Source organism: Apodemus sylvaticus, chromosome 11 (genome assembly GCF_947179515.1).
Source record: "Apodemus sylvaticus chromosome 11, mApoSyl1.1, whole genome shotgun sequence".
NCBI classification, from domain to species: domain Eukaryota; kingdom Metazoa; phylum Chordata; class Mammalia; order Rodentia; family Muridae; genus Apodemus; species Apodemus sylvaticus.
In genome coordinates, this window is record NC_067482.1 from 72,970,545 (window position 1) to 72,994,755 (window position 24,211).

Here is a 24,211-nt window from a genome sequence, read left to right on the forward strand (position 1 = left end):
CCAGAGCCTGCCTGTCCAGCCAGGTGGTGGCCAAAGGGCCTCAGTGGAGACTCACTGACTGCAGTAAGTGGCTGTAATTGTGTTTATTAGCTTGTCAAGGCAGAGGTGAAGTATTTTCTATGACAAAATGGCCATGTATCAGCACACATTAGATGCCACAAGGAACCAAGACCTGATAACTTTAGCAACATTAGGCATGTTCTCCCCTGAAGCTACTGGTGTGGGAAGGGCAGGAGATGGGGCCCCGAGCCTGTATCAGGGGCAGGAGGCCTGCCATATCCTTGCTCTGCCCAGCCCCCACCATGCTTGTGGCCTGTCCTGAAGGTGCAGCTTCTGGCTGCCTTGATCTTCCACCCTGAAGACCATACAGGGCACTTGCACTCCATGTATTTCCAGGTCCTGAGAGGTTCCAAAGGTTGGCTTGGGGGCCATGTTTTCCCAGCCCTTGGACCACAAGCTTTCACAGCTCCTCGGCAGATGAGACACATGCTGGCACATGGTGTGTCCAGGCATGGCGCAGGCCTGGCCCTGGTGGGCTAGCTGTCATACCAGTCGAGGAAGAGCAAGGAAAAGGAGCACATGACGAGGAAGAAGAGGATCCACACTCGGAAGCCTGCGTTGTTTTTGATGGCCTGGCGGGGAAGCACAGGTGTCAGCACCACCCTGGACTGCTTGCAGAAGCCCTAGGTGTCCGCACACACCTCTGACTCCCACGCTCTCCTTAGATGGGTAGAACAAAAAGCCACTGTGCATAGCACCTGACAGAGAAGAAAAGCCTTGCATTTCATTTAAAATTACATTTGTCTCGATGGTAGGTACGTGGGAATGCATGCCATAGTGTATGTGGGGACAGGGTCAGAGGAAAATGTAGAGTTAATTCTCTGCTTCTAGCATGTGGAGTTCAGACATTAAAATCAGGTTGACCCGCCTAGCAGCAAGCACCTCTATCCACTGAGCCATTTTGCCTACTCTGTCTTTCAAGCTCTTCTGTTGGGCAAAGTTTCACTTCCCAGGACTCAATCCCCAGGGACTACTCCCATTTGAACCAGGGCTTGGGTTTTCCAGTGATGTCTGTCTGGTCACACAGGGACAACCAGGAGGTCTGGGATTTAGAGACAGCTGGCTCATAAGGCTAGTTGCCCTCCACAGTTAGTTTCTGGGCTCCTACTCTCTGTGGCCTCATCCTTGGTTTCAGATTGTCATGACCCTACTTGATGTTCCCCCACCCACTGTCCTTGCAGCTGGAGTTAGCCAGCAGGTCTTATGAACACATGCTCCTAGGCTGGTCCTGACTATAAACCCATGGCGACAGCTGTAAGCTGGGCCCAGAATACTACGCAGTACTCTTGGACAGCCTCACTAGTGAGATTCAGGCTGCTGGGATGCAGTGATGGGCCACACCAGGCCGGAAAGCACCAGGTACCCACCTCTCGAATGTCTTCATTGCCTTCCTTAATATTTTCAGTTGCCCCCACGACTAACTGGTGAATGCTGTCAATCTCTGTTTCCTGTGGAAGGAAAGATTATCAGGGAAACTCAGCCATTCTTTCCTCCATAAAGAAGACATTTTTCTGCAAGTACTGGCTGCCAAGTTCTAAGGTCTAGAGGCTGCACCCACACAGCCTGGGAGGTGGGCCTCACCCAATACAAAGAGAGGGAAATTTACGGCTCAGAGATGTTTACTAGCTTACAGAGAGAGGGTCACATACTGTCTGAGTGGCAGGACTAGGATAAGGCTCTTCTCAGGTTGTACAACTCACACTATCTGCTATCTCTCCTGTGTTACTCAGCAAGTGACAAGGACAAATATGAACTGCTGATTCTGGACTCCCCTCCAGCATTGTTTATTCTTTATAAGGTCTAGAAGCCAGATTCATGATGTTACAGGCTTTGAAACACATTAGCCATCCAAGCAGCGTATTTGAACACATTGCTAAATGGGTAAGAGTTAGAACAAGACATGACCTGCTGGCCGCAAATGCCCTGTGTAGATGCTGAGAACTTGGAAGTAGGGGGTCTGGTCTCTATTCATGAGACAATGCTATTGAAGACCCTACCATACCAGCCATGTGATATTGTTTTGAACTTCCTGCCAAGGGGAGCCCTTTCTGGTATAATGCTTTGGAATGGAAGGCAGGCTTCAATCACCCAGCTCCCAGTAGAGACATCACTAGAGTGCACATAGCATGTGGGCAGTGACACTGTAGAGAGCATCAGAGCAGGAGCTGAGGAGTTTACCATAAACAGCCCAAAGCATCAACATAAACATGGTTTTCAAGGCCTCACAGTTCAAGGGGCCCTTGGTGGACTCAGAGAGACACCAACCTCCTAACACACCACACCTCCCCTAGGGCAGCTCTCTTCTTTCTCAGTGGGGCTGTCTGCCTAGGCCTCTGGGGCAGTCACTGCAGCGGCAGCTGATGTCGCTTGGTAGAAGGCAGAGTACTGGAACCTAAAACACTGTGATTCCCTTTCCTGTATGGCTAGCCAGGATATGTCACTGGAGTACCATGTAGAGGACATATTCTGGTGACACATGTGATGTTACTAGAGGGCACCATCTGGCTTGGTCAGAGTCCCACGGAAAGGCCTGCCATTGGCCAGGTAGATCAGTGGTACTACTTGTTGGCTCTGAGAGTGAGGCCTGGAGCACCAGCTGTACTTCACATAACGGGCTTAGGAAAAGTACTGGCCACAGCACACGGTGGATTGCCCAGACTGCAGCCTGGTCACCCTAAAAGCTGTATGCTTCAGCCAAGGCAACTCTCCCCAAAGGAAGCTGCTGTGCCAGGAGCTTGCTTTGATGGCTTCATCTGTTATGCAGCAACACGGCCATTAGGCCAAGGGTCTGTGCAAAGTCTATCTCCAGGGCTCATGGTCTTCGCACACGTGACTTGGCTAGATCTTTAAGATACTTATGAATAGGGCTGGAGAGTTGCCTCAGAGGTTAAGAGGACAGACTGTTCTTCCAGAGGTTCTGAGTTCAATTCCCAGCAACCACATGGTGGCTCACAATCATCTGTCATGGGATCCAATGCCCTCTTCTGGTGTGTCTGAAGACAGCTACAGTGTACTGATATCTTTTTTTTTTTCTGTTAGAAAAGATCCCTGTGAATCTTACTTTTATAACCTCGAACTCCCAACTGTTGTTAGCTTCTACCCACTCCATGCTGACTCACCTCTGCTGTGAGGTTTAGGCAGGTGTGAGTGAGCCAATATGCCAGAGAGAAGAGCAAGGGATTTTTCAGTCCTAAGTTCACTCGGGAGCAATCCTACCCCTATTAGTTGTGCTCCAGCAGGCAGCATGGGCTGACTGAGAGGCTGTGCCTAATTTCTGGAGCACAGTGGATTGAAAAGCAGCTCTCCATTCTGCACCGTGCAGGCCTCCTTTCTGTGCTTACCCGTGGGCAGAATAGCAGTCCCGTGGTCTCAAACCTTTCTACAGATGGGTAATGATGGTGTGGGGGGGGGGGGCTGCCTGGCTCCCAGTCCTGGACTGCACCCTACTTTCTCCACATGCTCTAGCTCGAGGGGCCACTGCTCCTAAGCTGTGCCACACACAGAGCTCCCAGCTGTACCCCAGAGGACTGCTGTGGGGAGACTGGAAGCTATGCCAGGGTGCTCTGAGTGGGGTTAATAGAACATGGCACTGTCTAATATGCATCACTCAGAGGCTTCTGGAAGAGGGCTCCGAGCTCTCTGTCAGTCCTAAGACAAAACTCAAAACTGCTAGGCCTCTTCTGGGTCCTTTTACCTGTTGCAAAACCTTTTCGGTGAATATCTCTTGGAGTCTGGAAATTTCAACGACTTTCCCTTCGATTTGCCTTCAAAAAAGAGTTGACAGGTGACATGTTAGCTGTTAGCTCCTGGTAATCTAAGATGAATGGTACACATTTCTGAAGGAAACATTGAAGTGATGGCACGAGAGGAAGGGCAGGCATGCCAGACGGGGAGGAGCTGGGCAGGCACGGTAAGTCCTCTGCATAGCCTGGTCTCCATGTGCTACATGCTGGAGAGCCACAGGCACAGTCACTCCGAAGCCCATCTTTAAACAAGTACATTTGCCACTCAAGCCAGCTCTTCGGGGCAAGAAAATGCTCCAGTTCAGTCTGGGATCACCCCATCTGGTTTAGCAACTAAGTGCTTGTCTGACCTGAAACATGGGGTGAGCCCTTTCCACCAGGGGGAGGGCTGGGCTGAGGGTCTAGAGTGGAAGCTGGCTTAGGCTGACCTTCTCTACTCCAGCACAGCTGGGGATGAGGGAGTGGCCTGGAGGAGAAAGGTGTGAGGGGAGCTGGGGTTCCCTGTAGCACACAAATGGAAAGGGCAGACCGGAGACATGGAAGGCACAGTATCAGGGCATGGAGAAGAACAGCAAGGTGGGTGGGCAGAGGAGGCCTAAGAGAGCCACCTCTGTGACAAAATACCCCTGGGGCTGTCCCAAGGAGTACCCCTACCCTGAGGGACCACGCCCTGGATGGAGTAGGGCTGTGCAAAGACTCAGCTGTTGCTTCCACAGCACAGCAACACTCCTGTGGAACACAGGCCCTTGAGGCTCACTGACAAGTGGATATGAGCCTGGTCACCTGGAAGAGGCGCTCCTGGAACAAGGCCCGCCCTGCATTCACATTCACAGCCACCCCACCCAAGCAGCCCTGTGCTAGTGGTATGGTTCCACATTTGGGGCAGACTGTCTTTTGTGTGTGCTCTTTCTGCATGCTGTTTACTGTCGCAGCCAGTCTCCTCCCACAGGACCAGCCCTGCCCTGTTGCACGTGGGTGCATGGATGGCAAAGCAAGAGGGAAAAGCCCCCAGTATCTGGGAAAGCTGTCATCAAGCAACCAGCTCCATACATACCTCACTTCATCAAACAAGCTGTTCATTTCACCAATGAGCCGTTGATTTTCTTGTTCAAACTGCAAAGAAGCACACACAGCATGATATCAGATGGGGCTCAAGAAAGGGGCAAGAAGGAACCTTTGACCCTCCACCCACCGTCTAAGGATCACTGCCCAGCCCCATTGGCCAGCACAGGGTATTGCCTGCAGATTGTCTGAAAAATACCATACTCTGGGAAGAAAATGCTAGCCAGCCCAAAGACCAGCTGTGCTATGTTGGCTTCCGAGTCCTCCTGGGTCTAACACAGAGCAGCGGACACCTGGACTAGCGGCTGGGCAGAGGGACATGCCTGTGCAGTTTCACACTCGCTCTCTGCTCACATTCCCTGCTGCCACCTCTCTCCAGGTGCAGCAGTTTAGGCAGAGAACTTGGTGTGGGGAAGACTGTGGGGCAGAGGTTGGCAGGCTCCTTGGCCTGTGACAGGGACAGACCTGTGACCCCAAGAGTCTTGTGTTACAGCACCAGGGCTGCCCACTGCCCAGAGATAGCAACACTGCCTTTTTAGAGTAAACCTTACCCCACTTTATACTGACTCATCCTAACATTCTTTCTATGGAATAAAGTCTGAAAAGAACTCAGGCAACACATGGCTCCTCATGTTGGGCTCAGTACCCCACTGCCCATGACACCAGTCTTCCTGGTGGCTTCCCTGCTTCCCTGCTGGCTCTACCTGGCCCAGCAGAAGAGGCCTCAGGTACATAGATCTGTGATCCAGCCGATGTTCACCTCTGTGGTAGCAGCCTCAGCCACTTCCACAGGACACAGGAGCATGTCACATCCCATCTCTTCTGACTGGCTGGGGACTCCAGCACAGGTGCCATGTTAAGGCCTGGTCATAGCAGATGGAAGCGCCTTCTCTGGATCCCCCTGCATCAGCTTCACTGTGACATTTCTTAACTTGTTGAAGGCCCATCTTCTTCAAGGGGCAGAGCCACTTTTCTTCTTTATCCTTAAGTCCTGCACAAACCCTGCTGCCCATCAGAACACAAAGAGGCCTCATTCTCCCCTCGACTCATCAGCTCAGAAAATGGGACTGGAAGATGGATGGGGTGGCTGGAGTCACAGCAGGCTGCCCTGCAGACTGTGGAGACAGGATTACTAATGGCTTGTCATTAGGCCTCACAGAGAGCAGCTAAAAGAAGAAAAACTTCACTTTGAGTCTGAAGGCATCAGCTCTTAACTGTCCGCTCAGCAGTGACTTAGGAGGCCAGTATTTCCTGAGCATGTGTAATTACTTCAGTTGTAGGTGCTAATTTACATGCGCCAATTCCCTCAGGTATGCTCAGGTTTGTTTTCCAGGGAGGCATTTCCTTTCTTTCTTTTTTCCCCTAATGATAAAATATGGTCCTGCCCTTTTAAATCTTGTCCTTAGATGCTTTGAAACTGTTCCTAAACATGATTAACTATCAGTCTAGGTGACTTACTACTGGAACAAAGCCCTTTAGTTTCCTCACACCCATGCATGAGATACAGGGCTGTGCTGCCTTTCTAAGCCTTAGCAGCTGACACTTCTGAAAGCATCACACCGGCCTCAGCAGTCAGGCAAAGGCACAGGTTTCCTGACCCCAGGACTTCTGTATGCCATCTCAGAAATACCCAGCCCATCAAGGCACAGAAGTAGCTGCGCAAGCCATCCCATGTGGTAAGGGGTGAAGCGAGGGCTCGGACATGCTCAGGAGTTTCAGTCGAGCAGCTCCCACTACAGGGCCGGTTAAAAGGGAATGGAATAAAAGCAGACAGACAGACCAAACCCTGAACCAGTGGTTCTCAGTCTTCCTAATGCTGCAACCCTCTAATACAGTTCTTCATGTTGTGACTCCAGACCATAAAATTAGTTTGTTGCTACTTCATAACAAATTTTGCTAGTGTCAAGAATTTTAATGTAGCTGGGCAGTGGTGGTGCATGCCTTTAATCCCAGCACTTGGGAGGCAGAGGCAGGCAGATTTCTGAGTTCAAGGCCAGCCTGGTCTACAGAGTGAGTTCCAGGACAGCCAAGGCTACACAGAGAAACCCTGTTTCAGAAAAAAAAAATGTAAATGCCTGTGTTTTCTGATGGATTGTAAAAGGATTGTTAGAGGCCCAGAGGCGTCATGAGCCATAGGTTGAGAACCACTGCTTTAAGCAAGTGTAAGGTCACCATTTACTGAAGTCTCCCACGGCCCAGGCATGGACATTCACTGGCAGGCCTGCCCCAAAGTTTGAGTGGCAGGGTTGCCATGATGGCCATCTTCCTCCTGGCATGGAAGCCAGGTGAGAGAGCCCATGACCGTGGTTAGGCGGTCCCTAGCTAGGGCACCTTTGGGTGGCCATCAGTTTCCTTGTGGACAGTGGTGAGCCTTATCATTCCTTGACCCTGAGGAATGACATTGCAGCTGGAATCCTAGTCCTTTCATCTTTGAAACTGTATGTCTTTGGGCAGGTTTTTTGAGTAATTCAATTGCTGTCCTTCTGCCTTTGTCACCAAAATGGGAAGAGTAGGACTTAGGCAGTGAGGTTTTTAAGATATGTATGTTGTCTACTTGAGTACTCTCTGGGACAGATTCCAAACAGGTTTTTAAAGTGAGCAGGGAGATGCTTGGCGGTCCCTTTCACCTCAGATTCATGGAGCAGCTGTGGCCCTTTGCTGTTTCACTCTGTCAGGCTCTGGAAAATGTATGGACAGTCCTTCTAAGGTCATTCTGACTGTGCAGCAATGTTGCCTCACATAGGTGAGACTTTGCCAGGCACAGGGCTGAACCAAGCCTTGGTCTCCGAGGTCAACACCACAGCAGGATGTCTGTATGCCCAGAGATACAACATGACCACAGTCTAAGAGATATTTATCAATTAATGTGCTATGTTTAGATATGAGTTCTTTCCTGAAAAATGCTCATGGCTGGTTTGGTGTTGGTTTCCAGCTGGCGCATCCAGCCAATGAGAGATTATCAGATCATTAAGGCTCTGGCCGAGTCACTGAATTATTCAGTGACTGATTCAGAATGATGAAGGAAGTACCTGAGGGTGGGTCCAGTTGGCAGAGGTAGGTCCTTTAGGGGCTTATCCTTGGGGTAGCTGGGAGATTAGCACCATGCCCTTCTGCCATGCTACTGTCTCATCACAGACCCAGCACACAGCCTCTGACACCGAGCACTTGAGTAAAGCTTTCCTCCCTTGAGGAGCTGTTCTCAGGGATCTGTTATGGTCAAGAACGGCTAAGCAGCAGCAGTCTTTTTCTCTTAAACGGCCTCACACTTGTCCCAGGCTGCCTTATAACTATGTATCTGAGGATCTTCCTGTACGTGCTCAGATTTCAGATGCACCCCCTACCACTGGTTTATCAGCATCACCTAAGGATCTAGGACCTGAGATTCAGGTGCCCCCAAACAGGTGTCTATGGTTCCCCACACAGTGGGATCTGCAATACGCCCTCCTGGATGAGGCTAAGTAACATACCCCAGGTGGAAGTACTCAGGGCAGCCATGGTGCAAACACAGTGCGCTAAGCAAAAGCTCCCTTTACTATCTGACTCAGTGGTCAACTAGACTTTCTACTTGGCCTCTAGAAAGGGCTTCTCATCTGGTTTAAAAGACACAAGTCCATTAGTAATATCTTTCTATTGAAACCCTGTTTTCAATCTACCCCTTTGCTAAGTTTTACAAAGAAAGTCACTACTGCCAAGGCCTTTGACTAAAAAATAAGGCAGGATGAAGTGCTCCCACCTCAAGGTGTCCAGAGAGGAAAGGGAGGACTCAGACTCTACCACTACCTCCGTTCTTGATATATGAATTGTGCTGGGCCTCAGTATGAAATCCGTGCCAGCTGACTGCCTGGGGGCCATGAGCTGCCTCCGGGGACACCTGCTGCAGACTCATCTTATACAGTTTTAAGAAAGAGGTCACAGTTGTGTCTTTCAAAGTTACCTCAATGAACACATCAATAAATAAAGGTGAGTTTGCTTGAGTACAATGAATGGGGCACTTGTAAGAGTAATGTGGGCTCTGGAGGAGAGCAATCTTCTTGATGTTGACATTAGAAAACAACTGAGTCTCACTGAGCCTGCCATAAACCTCTGCTGGCTCAAGGTCCCATCCACCTGTACTATAACGTCCACCTGGAGAGTGATCGTGTATGCAAACGACATCCGGCAGCCATTCTGCAACACCTAGAAACAGCTTTTTTGTTTCAATTAAACAATTAAATTGCCAGTATAGGGCTTAATTCATTATTCCACCCTGAGGAAAAGCTCCAAAACTCATTATGAATTATGACCACAATTTGCTAAACTACTTTCATCATAAAACCAATAATATAGTACTCCTGCCTATCATTTTCAGGATTGGGCCTTTGAATCTTAGCTAGTCAGATTTTACAATATGATTCTCAGCAATTACTCCCCAACAAGAACGTCATTAGGCGAACACTAAGTAGCTGGTTATAGAAAGTTTGTGACATCCTTCTGCCCCTGACATTGGTTATATGGCGCCAGTACCGCAGGCTACAATACCAGTCTTTTGGTGAATGGTCTGGTTGGGACAGCAGGACATGAAAGACCACAGACTTGGGAGAGAGACTCATCCTAATGCTTGTCTTCAGTTGTGTGGCAAGCTGTGTTGAGTGGATCTCAATTATGACTCTCTAGTTCTGCAGGGCATCCATTCTGACAAGCTTCATTCCCACGGAGGCTCGTTTGCTTCCCAAGTTCCACGGTTAGTGAGGGGAGGGCTCACAGCTGACGGCCTGGTCCCCAGCTCTAGTTCTCCACCGTCTCAGAAGACTATGACATAAATGGCCGACACCCTGCTGTCTGCTTCCCAGCCTCTGAGACAGGAGAGCCTGTGGTAAACAGAAGCCCTCCCATCTAGTAAGAATAGGCTCTGGCCTTAGCATAGCCTTCAGCCTTTCAGAAAGCTGCTTGTGCTACTGGCTATATCCCTGGAAAAGGCTCTTCTCCCCACTGCTGTCTGACTCCTATCATGTCTCCAGTGTAACCTCTTGTCCTCTCTGACCAGCCAGCTGCCCCTGTGTCCTACTGTATTCTGTCCCCTTCTCTACTATGCTGTCATCAGTGAGTTGAATCGTGGCTCACTATCATTGCCTTAGCCCCAGGTCAGTGACTGCATATGGCTGCTAAGTTGGTAAGTGACTGATGAGTGTAGTGTAAATGCTTCAGGTTCTTGTCAACGGTACAGAAGGCCAGTTCACATTTCTGCTTCCTCGGAATTAGCTGCCCGGCCCGGGCTCAGAGTCTCTTACTCAACTTCCTGTTTCACCTTGCTTGAAACAAAAAGTTTTTCTTCTAGAAAGCAGCATAAACAGGTGAAAACCAAGATTTGGGAAGCTTAAGGAGTCACTACCTCAAGGCCAAAGAAAGGGCTATGGACTCAGCCCACCGCAGCCCACAGCTGCCTTCATCCGGAACTTCTATGCACTCTGACTGACTGCTCTTAGTAAGGCAATAAGGATGCTGCATAGGGTTGATGATGGAGAGCTATCCCTTTAAGGACAGATGTGAGAGGACCAGACACTTAGGAGATTTCTGATGGGGGCAGTCATGGATCTGGGTACTGGGGCACTGAGAGCAGGAGTTGACAATTCCATATCAGACATCTTGAAAGTGCCATGGACATGGTGGAAGATATAGACTGCCATAGGGTTTAAGGCTTGGGCTAGAGGCACCTTAGGGCTAAGAGGAGGTCCTCTAGAAATACTGTAGACAGGGATGAGGCAGGGTCATGTGTTACCCGGGAATGCTACATTAGAGGCAGAAAATAACAAATGAGTTTCAACACAGACTGTATTCCCTCTGACAACTAATAATGACAGGAGTGTCTTAAAATCATGCTGTGTGTCACCATTGGCACTGTGGAAGGTAGTCCTGAGGAAGCCGGCAAGGCCTTTTCTGCCCTTTGCCAAGGACAGGGAGATGACGAATACTGCAGGCCTGAAGAAGGTCCAGGGAGATGAACCTTAAAAAGCTCATTGTCAATACTGCTAAGCCAGGAGGCTGCCATTTGGGAAGCTATCACCAAAACGTTGTCCCCTGAAACCACTCAGAAAAGACAAATAATAGCACTTAGCACAAGCGGGGGGGGGGGGGGGGGGGGCACCAGGAGATCATCATTGTCCTTATAGTTGTCCTGTCACCCTCCAGCCATCAACATGCTTCCTTTCATTTCTGTAATACCAGAGACTCAACAGAGTATAGGCACCATCTTTGCACACGTAAAAGCCACATTTAAAATGCATGCTTACCATCCTGCTGGTAAAGACACTTAGCAAGACCATCCAAGCTAACTTCTGTTGAAATTCTGCTACTGTGAACTGACATCGTGAAAAGCCTAACAGGAAGTAGGATATTAAGTGGGTAAGTGTATCTAAAATGTGTTTATGCTTTTAAAGCTCAGTACCAAATTAGGGAAAGGACATTTGCACAAGCTCCCACTTACTCAAAGTCTGAGACAGACAGCTAAAAAGAAGCAGTTAGGATTACCATCTGTATCTCTTCTGGAGACAGCTCATCTTCACCCTTGCCGTCGCCCCAGGTTCCCAGTTCGGGCTGTGATTCAGCCAAAGTCTTTTCTGTTAAGAAAGGAAACAGTAAAGTGGACAAAACTAGAAAGCCAGCTAATTACTCAGAATAGGAGCTGGAGAAACAGGCAAATGAAGACCCCTAGGAGAGTGGCGTTCAGCGGCATGGTCCGTATCGAACTAGCTAGTGCACAGCAACAGCTCATGCCCCAGCCCATGGCCTAGTAAGTCCTCCAGAATAGCCACACATAGTAAAACATGGACATTTTCATCTAGAAAACCTGCTCATGACAAGGCAAGCACACAACACCCCTTCAACAGCACAGGTGCCTAGAGAACTGTTGCCCAGCATGATGGGTGTTGTCTATACATAGAAGTAGGGCTGTCTGGGGGAAAGGAAGGGCTGCTCAGTGGAGACCATGACAAGCCTGATTCCAAAGGTGATTCTAGGTCCCTATGTGCTGTAGTGTCTGTCCCTGGGCTCCATCACTGTTTTGACAGGGACTCAAAGGCAAATGCTACATCCTTTTCCTTTCCTTAGCCTCAATGAATTTCCTATTGAGCTTAGGCCTGTGGGGTGGTCAGAGTTCAAGGGGTTTTGTTTGGGAAAACACATTGCCACAGCAGAGTCTAGAGGAGGTGGAATAGGCCCAATCTGCATGGAAGTTTCTACTATTAGAAACACAGCTTCATCCAACAGGGACCTATACTTGAGAGCAGGTGACCCAGAGCCTCAGACATGAGAAAACACCCACATCACAAAGCATGCTCAGGCAGAGTGGCACTGTTCTGAGCCACACTCTGGGTGTGAACCCAGCCCACTCACACCCCTGTGACGTCTGTCTCCTACTTGGCTTCAGTATGGGCCTCATCTCAGATTTCTCTTCCCTTCCCCTTTGAATACAAAACAAAACCAGAACCATAAAGCCCATCATGAACACAGATCCAACCATGAACTAGCTACATCAGCACGGAGAAGGTCTGTGCTCTCTTCTGATCTGGGCCTGAGGACTCAGCCTGAAGCAGTGCTCACAGCATCCTGAGCCAACCAGTCAGACCCAGATGCCCTCCTGCATCCCAGGCTGTCTGTGGTCTTGCCGCAGCCAGCCTCCACAACCTTCTTTCTTGTAATTTGTGCTCCTCACTAACCCCCAGGGCCTACTGACTACATTCCACACGGGTCTCCATCACTCTGGCTTTAGTGGTTTATGTGTTCTAACTATTCCTTCTGCCTAAAGCGGTCCAAGCTTCTTTTTTAGGTGCTGACTAACTCGCTCAAGCTACTCCTTCCTGAGGTCCCCAGGACACTCTGCTGCCCTCTGTCCCACTTCTTTCCTAGGACACTCCCCTGGCCACACTGAGCTTCGCAGGGGCCGGAGGCCTGACTCACTAGAGGAACACATCCGAATACCCAGAAACCAAGATGGAAAACAATTACTGCAGACATGAGGAATGCAGCCTTGCCAGGCAGGGTGTTTAAAGGAAAGGCCTCAATGCTGGAGGAGGTGGGCCAACCAGGAGCAGATGTGCGAACTTGCTGACTAAATGACAAGTGCCAAGTGGCAGAAGGAGCACGACAGACAGGAGACCATCCCTTGCCTAGATCCTACCACCTTGTTTGGTGCCAGAACATGCTTATGTGGGCGACATCTCAGGTTTCAAAAGAAAATAAATACTGAAAGGCAAAGTAAGCAAAAGACACATGCACACAGGCCAGGCCTGAAAACTGTCACTGGCAGAAAACTTAACAGGTGTTCACGCACAGGAAGAAACACTTTCTCCTGGCATGGTGGGAAGGGCAGACACACCATGTGAAGGAGAGCAGCTGCCTGGAGAGGAGGATTTTCCCTGTCAACAACAAACCTGAGGTAGAAAGAAGAGCGTAGCCGGGAAACAGACAGCACATGAAAGCTGGGTGCAGGTCTCTCCCTGGCCTGCCTGGCCTGCTTCTCCCCTCCTCTCCCCTCCACGTCCTACAGAGGTGTACCCAGGCCAAGGCTCTGCATTGCCTGTTTCCTGAGACCTGCCAACTCCTAGGCCTAAGCTCTTCCTGTCACCCATCAACACCCTCTTTCCACCTCAACACCTAGCAAGCCAGCACCAAAAGCCCCACACCTTTACGTGTGTGGACGCCCTTGCTGTCAGACTGTATGTGGGGCTGCATCCACCTCAGGCAGCAAGGCCCCTTCCACCAGCTCTCCAGCCTCAAGGCTGTAGGTTCTACCAAGCTCCCATCCCACACACTCCAATGACTGCAGAGTCCAGAGTGTGCCGGAACACTCATCACTCTGCTCTTTGGGTGACTGAGTGTGCCTGTGGGAGGCGGTCACCAGAGGCTGGGGTCTGTGTCTGGGTTGTGGCAAGAGATTCCTGTCCCATCTGCCAGCTTCCGTGCTACCTCTCAGCAGTGTCAGCACTTCTCAGATATAAGCCATGCCCTGGCACACTGCAGCTTTGGAATGCCCAGTGGATCCTACCATGTGAGGTCCGAAGGCAAACCATGCCTCGGCTGTGAGCTTCATACGGATGCCTCCTCACCTCTCTTCCCCAGCACCATGTTGCCTGTTCCACACTGACCCCTCTGAGGTGAGAGGCATCTTGAGGCTTCATGCGTCCCCTGGACACTGGTGATGCTAGGTCCTTTAGGATGCTTATTTGTCACACACAGATGTCCTTAAGAAACTGCCATTCACTCTGGTTTTAGGGAGTTTGCATTTGTGTGTGTGTGTGTTTTCTTAACTTTTTCAAATCAACTTTGGTTTGTTTGTTTCTTTGCCTGGTTGTTTTCTACAGACATGCAGAGAGGAAGGATGTGGTGTTGCGTAGGCGAGCAGGAGCTTGGAGGAATTAGAGGAGAGGAGCCGTGATCAGAATATACTGCATTAGAATTTTTTTCAATTAAAAAAAACATTCCGATCCTTTGCCCATTTTCCAGTTGGGTGTGTTTTTAGCTTTCAGTTGAAAAGTCTGTGTGTCCGCCCACATGGATAGCTGTGCCTTATCAGACATGCAGTGCCATGTAAATAGTTTTCTATTCTGTGGGCAGTCTTTGCAGTCTCTTGGTGTTCTCCTTTGAAAGTAAGCCCCAGTGACTCGTGCTGCCCCCCTGCCCACCCCCCTCCCCGAGTTTAAGCAGTCGAAGTGCTGCTCAGTGGGCCTGGGTGGGTGTAGGGCCCAGGTACTCCTGTCCATATGAGCTCCGCCTCCTGACACAGCACACTACTGCACAGCTCAACCAGTCAGAAGACAACGTTTTGATCACGTGGACTCTAAGGCAGAGCACAGAAACACCACTGCTCTCCTCACCTCACCTCACAGGCACCACAGTGGAGGGGCGCTGGCAGATCGACCTCGCTTGTTTCCCTGTGAGCCCAAAGAAGAGCCATTTCCACTAACTATGGAGTTCCTACCACCCAGCCCACAGCCTGGCACAACATGCAATGTAGGTTTGAAGTCAGCAGTACAACAGGGTACCTTTTCACGAGATGCATTACCTCTAGGCCCTCAGTTAGCACTGGCTTTCCCTGCTGTCACCAGTCTGCTGACTGTGGATGCTGCATCCAGCTTCAGGAAATGTAGTTATGATGCCCATCTTGTCCTCCCAGGAGCTGCCCATGGCATTGTGGGGAATCCCTGGGCAGGCACGGGAGATAAGCAGAGCCCCTGCATACTGCACCTCGGCAGCTAGGCGCCAGGAATAGGCTGAGGCTGTGCAAACAGAACCGCCCACAAGGAAGGCTGCTGCACTTCTTCAGCGCTGGACTTTGAGCTGTTATATAACTTCTCTGACCCTTAGCTTCCTCACCTATTAAAATACTCACAATAGTGCACACTCCCAACGCAAGTCAGGCCTGTCACTCAGTCAGGATGCATGGAGCAATGAAAGGCTCCAAAAGTGCTGTTCCCACTGCACATGGGGCCTCGGCATCTTCCAGGGTGTGAGCCATGATACACGTGGAACACTTATGAAATGCAGGGAATCACGAGAGAGAGGTGGGCTTGAGAGCCAGATCACGTACCGGTGAGTCTTGCCTCTAGTATTTATGAGCTTTCACCTTGGAAAAGCCTGGGCTCTGAGCCTTTCAGGGTCTTTTAAAGAAAAGAGGCTATGACCCTCTGGTGCTGGCAAAGTCACAGACACGGCAGAGGAAAGGGTCAGGGCTCACAGCTTTAGTGAGCTGCTAGGCAGTGAGTTTTGCCACAAGAAACTGGCTCGTTTGCTCCACTGTATGCGGGGATGCAGTGCATTCCTAGCAGAGGTCCATGGGCTGTACACATAATGAAGTAGTCCATGACATTCTGATCTGATGCAGACTCTGCATTTCCTTGGCATGTACTGTCAGGAACATCACTGTGTCTGTGATGACAAGAAATATAAACCCATACTTGCATCTTCTCCCAACGGCCTGCCTGGCTGTGGGTGGAGACCCCTGAGAAAGCCTGCTCCACCCTGGGGTAGTGTAGCTGCCTGCCGCCAGGGCAAACCTGCACTGTGAAGTGCAGTGGCTACACCACTCTTTAGCAGGCAGGTGCAATGGTGCCTCCTCAATTTCCACCCAGAAGGTACAGAGAAAAGCAGCCCTCTTCAGAGTCATGTGGATTGTGACCCTCAGACGTCCTAAGCACGGCCACCTCTAAGCTTCTTTTGCTTTGGGCAGCCATGCTTACCACCACGGGGCAGGAACTGCTGCCTCCCCCGCCCTGTATTCCTGCCAACAGGTCAGGAGAAATAAGTGCAAAGCAGGATTTTTTATCTTGATTCCTACCTGGCAACTCCTCAGCAGCAGGCTTTTCTTCAGAGTCCTGGGAAGCATTCCGAGAGGCTTTCTCAGCTGCGGAATCTTTCCTCTTTGGATGTGGCTCAGGTTCCAGCTTAGAGCTAAAGACAAACACTTGAAGTTATTTATTTTACCTCCCGAACAGGATCCCTGTCAGACAACAGAGAGGGTCGAGTGTGACTTGTGCACTTTTGCTCTGGCCCCTCTCCTGGGGTCTAAAAGTCACACAGATCCATCAGACCTTAGTGTGAAGGACCCATGCTGACAGTACATGGCCTTCTGCATTCCAGCCACAGCGCAGAGCTTAGTGTCTGCATGCACTGAGGTTGCCCTGGAGAAGGACACCACACCAGGAAGTGAGTGTACAGTAATCCAATAGCTCTACACCAATGCAAAAATACTGCCAACACACACACACACACACACACACACACACACACACACACACACACACACACACACTATGAAAGTACAAGTCTTTAACAGCTAGTTGAGCCAGGAAGCTCTGCATTTAGTTTTCTTCTCACCTCTTGCCATGCTCCTCTGCCCACAAGCCTCCTTTTCCACCCATAGGGGGCATATTCACCCCTGCTACTTAGAGATCTTCACAGGCTTTCTTAACGTTTTAAAAATTTAAACTTAAGTTTTATTTTTTATTTAACATTAGTATGTGCACATGTGTGTCTGCAGGCACGCCCTGCACCTGCAGAGACCAGAAGGCAACTTTTGTATATACTTCTTCTCTTCCCACTTTGTTGAGGCAATGGTCCCTCTCATTTCTCTGGGAACTTCCAGGTGTGTTCCTGTCTCCACCTCCCATCTCACCGCAGGAGTGCTGAGACGACATGTGTGCTACAGTCTCTTCTTTTTCTTTCTTTTCTTAAAACATGGATTCTGAGGATCAAACTCTTAGGCTGATGCAGAAAGTGCTTTTACCTACTAAACCATCTTGTTGCCCCATTCCTGTGTGTGTGTGTGAGAGAGTGAGAGTGTGTGTGTGTGTGTGTGTGTGTGTTGCACACAGGTGGATTCACCCATATGTGCATGTCTAGCGGCCAGATAATAATGTTAGGAATTTTCCTTTAGAATTCTCCACCATATGTTTATTGTTGTTAGCTTGTTTTCATTATGTAGCTCAGGTTGTTCTGGAACTCATTGTGTTGGCCAGATCTGCCTGCCCCTGCTCCCTGAGTACTTGGATTAAAGGTGTCACCACACCTGACTCCCATTTATTTTCTGAGTTCACTGTTTCCTGGATGGCCCGTGAGCAGCAGCCTGGGTCATAGATGAGTGTTAAGGAACTCAACTCTGTCCTTTTTTTCTTTTAAGATTTATTTATTATATGTAAACATACTGTATCTGTCTTCAGTCTTCAGACACTCCAAGAAGAGGGCGTCAGATCTCTTTACAGAGGGTTGTGAGCTACCATGTGGACACTGGGATTTGAACTCAAGACCTTCAGAGGAGCGGTCAGTGTTCGTAACCACTGAGTCATCTCTCCAGCCCCTGAACTCTGTCCTTATACTTGCACAGCAAACACTTTACCTCCAAGCCATCTATCCAGGCCCCAGCTTACATAACAAGCACTCCCCTGTTCTTCTGCATGTATATTCCTCCTGAGAGCAGGTCTGTCTGTGTGAGTTGGGTGCTGCTTAGCTAGATTAGTGCCTGCACGCAGTGCTTGCTGAGATCTACAAAGAGACCCCTAAAGGGGCCATACATTTACTGAGTATATGGCTTTAACGAGTAAACCTTTTTGGTAGGGCTAGTGTGAGGAAGGCTCTTGAAGTGGCCATGGGGACTTTGGTCCGTCCCTTCTCTTTATTCTCCAACTGTGTAGCCACAAGAAAAACAGGCTTCGTTTGCCATGCACTGTATCACCAGGGCCAAGCAAAGTATAAGCAGAAACCTCTGAAACTTTGACCCCAATGGAATTTCCCCTTCTGACTTCTATTTTTTGTTTTTATTTTATTTTAATTTCTGGAGCCAGGGTTTCACTATGTAGTCCTGGTTAGCCTATAACTTGCTATGGGACTAGGATAGCCTTGAATTCACAGAGACCTGTCTGCTCCTGCCATCTGAGTGCTAGATTAATGGCAGGCGTACCGCGACTGTCCTCCTTTTAAGTTGACTGTCAGGGGAATTTTGTTAGAGAGATGGGAATCTAACACAGTTCAATAAGCATATGTTGAATGAATGAATACTTTATAAATATGAATAAAAGGCTAAGAGAGGAGAAAAATGATTATAAAATAAGGTACTCTAGAGCCAAGCAAAGCAGTGCATGAGTATAATCCAAACAATCAGGAAACAGACACAGGAGGATTGCAGGTAGGAGTTATGTGACAACCAGTTACAGTGTACAGCCCTTCTCAAAAGAATCAATCAGTCAATCACCAAAATAAAACAATAGGCATCATAACACCTTTACCAAAACTTATATGAAAATATAAAAATTATAGGCAGAGTGCTGAAAAGATCTCTGACCTGGTCTTCACCTCTAGGCCAGGTGGCCTGTGAGTGAAAGGATGAAGTCAAGGCTTGCTGACTGGGCCTGGCTCACGCTCACCACGTAGTATTTGCTGAGCGTGTAGGATGCACCAAGTTCTTCTCTAAGCACCTTACCTTATTGAGGGTAAATGTAGACAAATTTATTCAATTCCAAACCTCTCTCTCTAAGGTACTAGTATTAAATGACCTTTTTCTAAAGAAGGCAACTGAGGCCACATGTAGCCAGGCTGAAACAAGGCCTCAGGGTCCCAGCTCCAGAGTCCATGTTGTGTAAATTCCACGAAGACAGTCTCTTTAACCAACATTAACAGAACAAGTGGATATTTCCATAGAACAGATGCTCGCTCATTAATGCCCTCCAGATTCTGACTAGACAAAGCACAAGGAAGGAGACAACTGTCAACAGCAGAAACCCTATAAAGGACCAGTGTCAGGACACAGAAGGAACTCCTACACAAATCAGCAAACAACAAATGACGAATAACAAAGTGTGGGAAAGACTTTAATAGATATTCTGAAGAAAATATAGAAATCATCTCTAAGCACATGTGAACAGCTGCTTAACACAACCCAAAGCCACCGTGAGATGGTCCTGCATGCCCACAGCCAGAGGTAAAGTATGTTCGATCCCCACCAGTCCTCAGGAGGGTGAGAGTAAATCAGAGCCTCGCAGAACTCGATGGGATGGCAAACACTGCTGCCACCGTGGAAAGCTTGGCTCCATTTCTGACTGAATCCTAGAGTGTCTCCACTGTAACGCAGTAAACCAATGTGGAGGAGCTTCCCAGAGAGAAAGGGAAGGTCTGTCCACATGGAACTGTCTGTCAGCAGTCACAGCAGCCTTACTCTACAGAAAAGACTCACTCAGGACAACCCACGCAGACCAACACCATGGGGAAATCGATGGGGTGTGCACACAGGGCAGTGTCCTCAGCAGCAGAGGGCAACCCACAAACACTGAGCATGGTTAAGCTTGTAAGACATGTTAAGAAAAAGGAAGGCCACATAAAACCACTGAGGGCAGGAAGCAGTGCTCACCGAGTGGGCATGCCTACAGTCCCGGGCTTGATCCCAGTACTGCAAAACAAACTCAAAGGAGACCTTTTAGAAACAGACAGGGATTAGTCTGTATTTAACATTAAGTGTATTAGCAAATTATAAAATGAAATACTGATTAACATTCTGTGTCAAATTAGTCTTACTAATTGCTAAGCAGATGCTGAATCCATGGACCTCTGGAGATGGCAATCTGTAACACAATACCACAAATCCTAGTTTAAGAGTCTGGGTCCTGAAGTCATAAGCTGAATAACCATGAAAAAGACATTGGGAAATGAGGTGTGGACTGCCCCGTACTTGCTGTGTGTGACTGTGGATACATATTTCATTCTTAGCATCTAGAAAATGGGGAAAACCCTGCCTTTAAGAAACTTCTAAGGATGAAATGAGATCTCCCAGTAGGAAGTCCCTAGGACCCAGCTCCTACCTGGCTCCTCATTGATAAAACTACTTTTTTACCCTGTTTTTCACCCCAATCCCCAACCCAGGGCTCATTCTGGCTTCTTTTTCCCCTTCAGCTTTTGGAACAGTGAGCAACCTGGTTCCTAACAGCCTTGCGATCACTCCTATCACTCAGACTTTGTTGCAAAGATTAAATAACAGCAGCAGCTATCACCACTCACTGGGCTACAGCCTGCTTCCCTCCTCCAGCTCTCGCTCCGCTGTCTTCAGTGTGGCCGTAGAAAGCCCTTCAGAGCAGCTGCTGTCACCTCCAGACACGTCCTGCCATTCTGTAATCCTTCCCTTGTTTCCTGATACAGTACAGAAATGTCCTTGGCTCATTTCAGTTTCCTTAATCTAGCCTAAGAATAGGCCACTTCTCCACAAAGCCTGGTCCCTTTAACCTAGAAGTTGTACTTGGAAACCAATGTGTGTGTGTGTGTGTGTGTGTGTGTGTGTGTGTGTGTGAGAGAGAGAGAGAGAGAGAGAGAGAGAGAGAGAGAGGTCTTCCCAGTGGACAGATCTAGAAAACCCATATTGTGCATGGTCACACAGACACACACCACACTGACTTCCACACTGAACTACGGGAACTGAAAACTATTCTAACCCCTATTATAAGCGCCCTGGCCTTTTCTCTTTTCAATACCATGAGAACCTGGCTTTCTGCACCTTGTGTATCAGCTCTAGCAGCACTCCTCCTCCTGGAGAGGATAACTCATCTTCACACCTCTCACTGCCTCTCTGACCACACGCCCTCTCGGATACCTCGCCCTGGGCAGCAGGCTCCTCACCAGTACAGACTCGCACCTTACCCTACCCATCGCCTCGTTTCAGGACTGCTTGGTTCAGGAAGGGGATGGCTGCACTGCCTCTTGACTGAACCTTTGATTTAATGCGCATCACTCTGGAGTATGGCAGTGCCAGCTTTTAATGTAAAATAAATAAAGGGCTGCAGAGAAGCAGACAGAGACAAAGTTGAACACTTTTTGAAGGTGATAAAAACAGATTCTAATTATACACAGAATGTTTATTGAAATCCTCAGGAAAATTACAAATTAGTTAGCTAAAGGCAACCTGGGAGGGGAAGCAATTTTTTGTAAAAAAGAAAAAAAAGTTGCCACAAAGATCCATTTATGCCTGATTCACTTTAGTGAACTTTTCAAACTAAAGGCCATACATTGTCTAACTGTGATCAACACAGGTCCCTGGCTTTGAAACTGTAAAAGAACAAGAAAGAAAGAGACAGATTTTCTTAGTTTTGAAGCCAAAAAAAAAAAAAAAAAGTGTGAAAGCACACTTTGTAAACAGAAAAGTCATTCCAGAAGGGCTGCTCTCTGTCTTTTATGCACCAACACAGAGGGCAGAGACACTAGCTATAGCAGCCCAGTGCCTAGGAGTGACAGCGCCCTCTGAGTCACAGGAGAGCAGCGTCAGCTCACTCTACCTGAAGCACCTCCATACTCACCTGATAGCACTTACTGGGCATCCGCCACAGTCTAGGGAAGTTCTTTCTTAAGTAGGCGCTCCACGGTGTGACCCACAGATAGAGCCAGATGCCACTTACTGCTGGCTTGCCACAGGGTTAAGCACAAAACAAGGAGCAAGGATGCACAGGACTCCAACAGTGCCTTTGTCTCACTGACCAGGGTATAGAGTAGCTTGGTGTCATTTGACTGCTGTGGCAGGCCACCTGGGGCACAGCTGTGACTGTGTCATGCACAGGAGACTATACATCAGTCTCTGGTGGACTGCAAAAAATACAGACAGGGGCTGGCAGCAGGCTAACAATCCTGCTGAGGAGAGAGGGTGGAGTCATAAATGACAGACTCTTTAAATCTTAGTTCAGTACATGAGGCCATGTATCACATGAGAACTGCCATCTTTGATAAAAGACAAGAAAGGTAGCCTGGTCTTCCTCCTTTTACTGATAACAGGGAACACATAGCAGAGGATGCAAGGGGCCTGTGTGGCTGCAGACCATGGCCCTGCTTTTTGGTATGTGTTGGCCTGGACTGGAGAAGGGCCTGGTGCTTCCTGTAGGAAGGTATCCTCATGGCACAGAGCTCATGTAAATAGAAATCTGGAAAGAAAGCATCCCTCCAGTCCAACAGTAGACTGCACTGGTTGAGCAAGCTGTACTTGGGCCACTAACACATCTTCTGAATACCTTAGGGAAGTCATCTTCAGCATCAATGCTGGTGAGACATGTTAATATCATAGCTTCAAGTTAGCAGGGTCTACGGAGTTATTCACTCTTGCCCTTATTTTGTAATCAGCTCAGTATCTGAAGAAGCTATAATCTTTAACAAATAGCTTTCATTCTTAGACCTCCCTAGAGACACAGAATGCCCCCAAAAGTTTCTACTCATAGGAACACTGTCCCAGAGAAGCAAAGGGTTTCAATGATGGTCTGGACCATGCAAACCTCAGAGCCAGGTCAGCTGGAAAGCACAAAGAGCATCTCACACTTGCTGGCCCATATGACAGGCACCTCTGCACGAAAAGACAAGAGTATCAGCCTAGTCTTGATTCTCATGATTCACAAGCTGTTTTTCTGGAGAGAACACGGTTCTGATAGCTCAGATGTTTCATGAGAGTACATGCCACCAGAGTGCGTGATGGCCATTTTAGCCTTAATCACCCCAAATACCAGAGATTTAAGGAGGAAAAGAGGTGGATTTACAACCCACTGAGGATGGATGATGGAGCCACTTGTGCCAACGCTACATCCAATATTGTTGCACTTTTTCTAGTTTGTAAGCTTTCACTCTGTAGAATCAATGAGCCAGGAGTGAGCAGCCATGCTCTCTGGGATGTCTCCTCAGTCAGGAACCCATGGCTGAGAATCTATTTTGTAGCAGGCTCTGATCAATGCACTGACAGACAAACAAACAAACAAACAAACAAAAGACAAAAGAGAGTGGTTTCCACCTCTAAAGAACTTATATTCTTATAAGAAAAAAGCAGAGAGATGGGATATCAAGGGCAGTTATCCCTCTCTAGCTTGAGGCAACATGGAACAGTTACCAATGTCAGCTCAGAATGAAAAATGCCATCCGGGTAGATGGAAACAGGTACTTCTAATAACAGTGCTATCATTTACAGACAATATAGTCACTGTAGGGAAGTGCAGAGTGGTCTGCTGGGAATACTTCTGGCTTAATGAGCAAAGTATTTTCAGCAATGTGAAATAAGAGCCCTTAAGAGATGTGGCATTTCTACTCTGTGAGAACAAAAGCTACCACATAATACTATCTATACTTTTAAGCATTACAGTGGGCAACCAAGTGCACCTCAGCAGGTATGTTTTCCTCAACATCCAAACAGGATAGTGACAATGAGGCTGCAGAACAGCAGCAGCTGGACTCCTCAGATCAACTTCAACAACAGCCTCCAGCAACCCAAGCACAACAGTAGAGAGAAACAACCACCCCCTTGTGACAATGGCACACACTCTGCCCATTGACCTCCTCAAAGGACAGGGATGGCACCATGGGCTGAAACACAACGGTGGCTGCCCCCCGCCCCATGTATGTGTGTGTGTGTGTAGCCTGACTGTCACCAACACAATGGAAACCTACTAAGAAGGGAGGCACAACACTCCTGGCAGTAGCTGGAACACTTCACAGGACAGGTGACATTTGAGTTGGGCTAGAAGGATGAGTACAATTTTGTTCACAAGAAGACAAGACAGGCTGTATAAAAGGTTCCATGGGAAGAGAACTCAGCGAGAATTAGGCACAGGAAAAGCAAAGCTTCTTTAGAACAAAGTCGCTCATAGGCCTGCCAGAGTAGATGAACTGGGAACTGATTTAGAAACAAAAGCTATGATATAACCACTATGACCTTGACTCTGCCATATTTGACCTTTGTGAGACAGAGTGTAAGGGGGCATAAAATTATATATACAACTGCATGCATGTTTTAAGCAGATGTCTTGTGTCTAAAGATGAGTAAGAAACTAGAAAGAAGTCAGAGTGGTGACAAATGCCTACAACCCCCACAGTCCCCA

At 48.5% G+C, this 24,211-nt stretch overlaps 1 protein-coding gene across 2 annotated transcripts in view; it reads right to left on the bottom strand.

Annotated features, from left to right (window-relative positions):
* Positions 1-68: 68 nt before the first annotated feature.
* Positions 69-24,211, bottom strand: part of Stx18 (syntaxin 18) — a 94,411-nt gene continuing 70,268 nt past the window's right edge. For both annotated transcript variants that reach the window (XM_052198145.1, XM_052198146.1), the window contains 6 exons: positions 16,174-16,286; positions 11,370-11,458; positions 4,858-4,916; positions 3,755-3,824; positions 1,428-1,508; positions 69-632 (listed from right to left, as the gene is read on the bottom strand). In XM_052198145.1, coding sequence (XP_052054105.1) covers positions 537-632; positions 1,428-1,508; positions 3,755-3,824; positions 4,858-4,916; positions 11,370-11,458; positions 16,174-16,286 — 508 coding nt within the window. In that variant the 3' untranslated portion in view covers positions 69-536. The remainder of the gene's footprint in view (positions 633-1,427; positions 1,509-3,754; positions 3,825-4,857; positions 4,917-11,369; positions 11,459-16,173; positions 16,287-24,211) is intronic.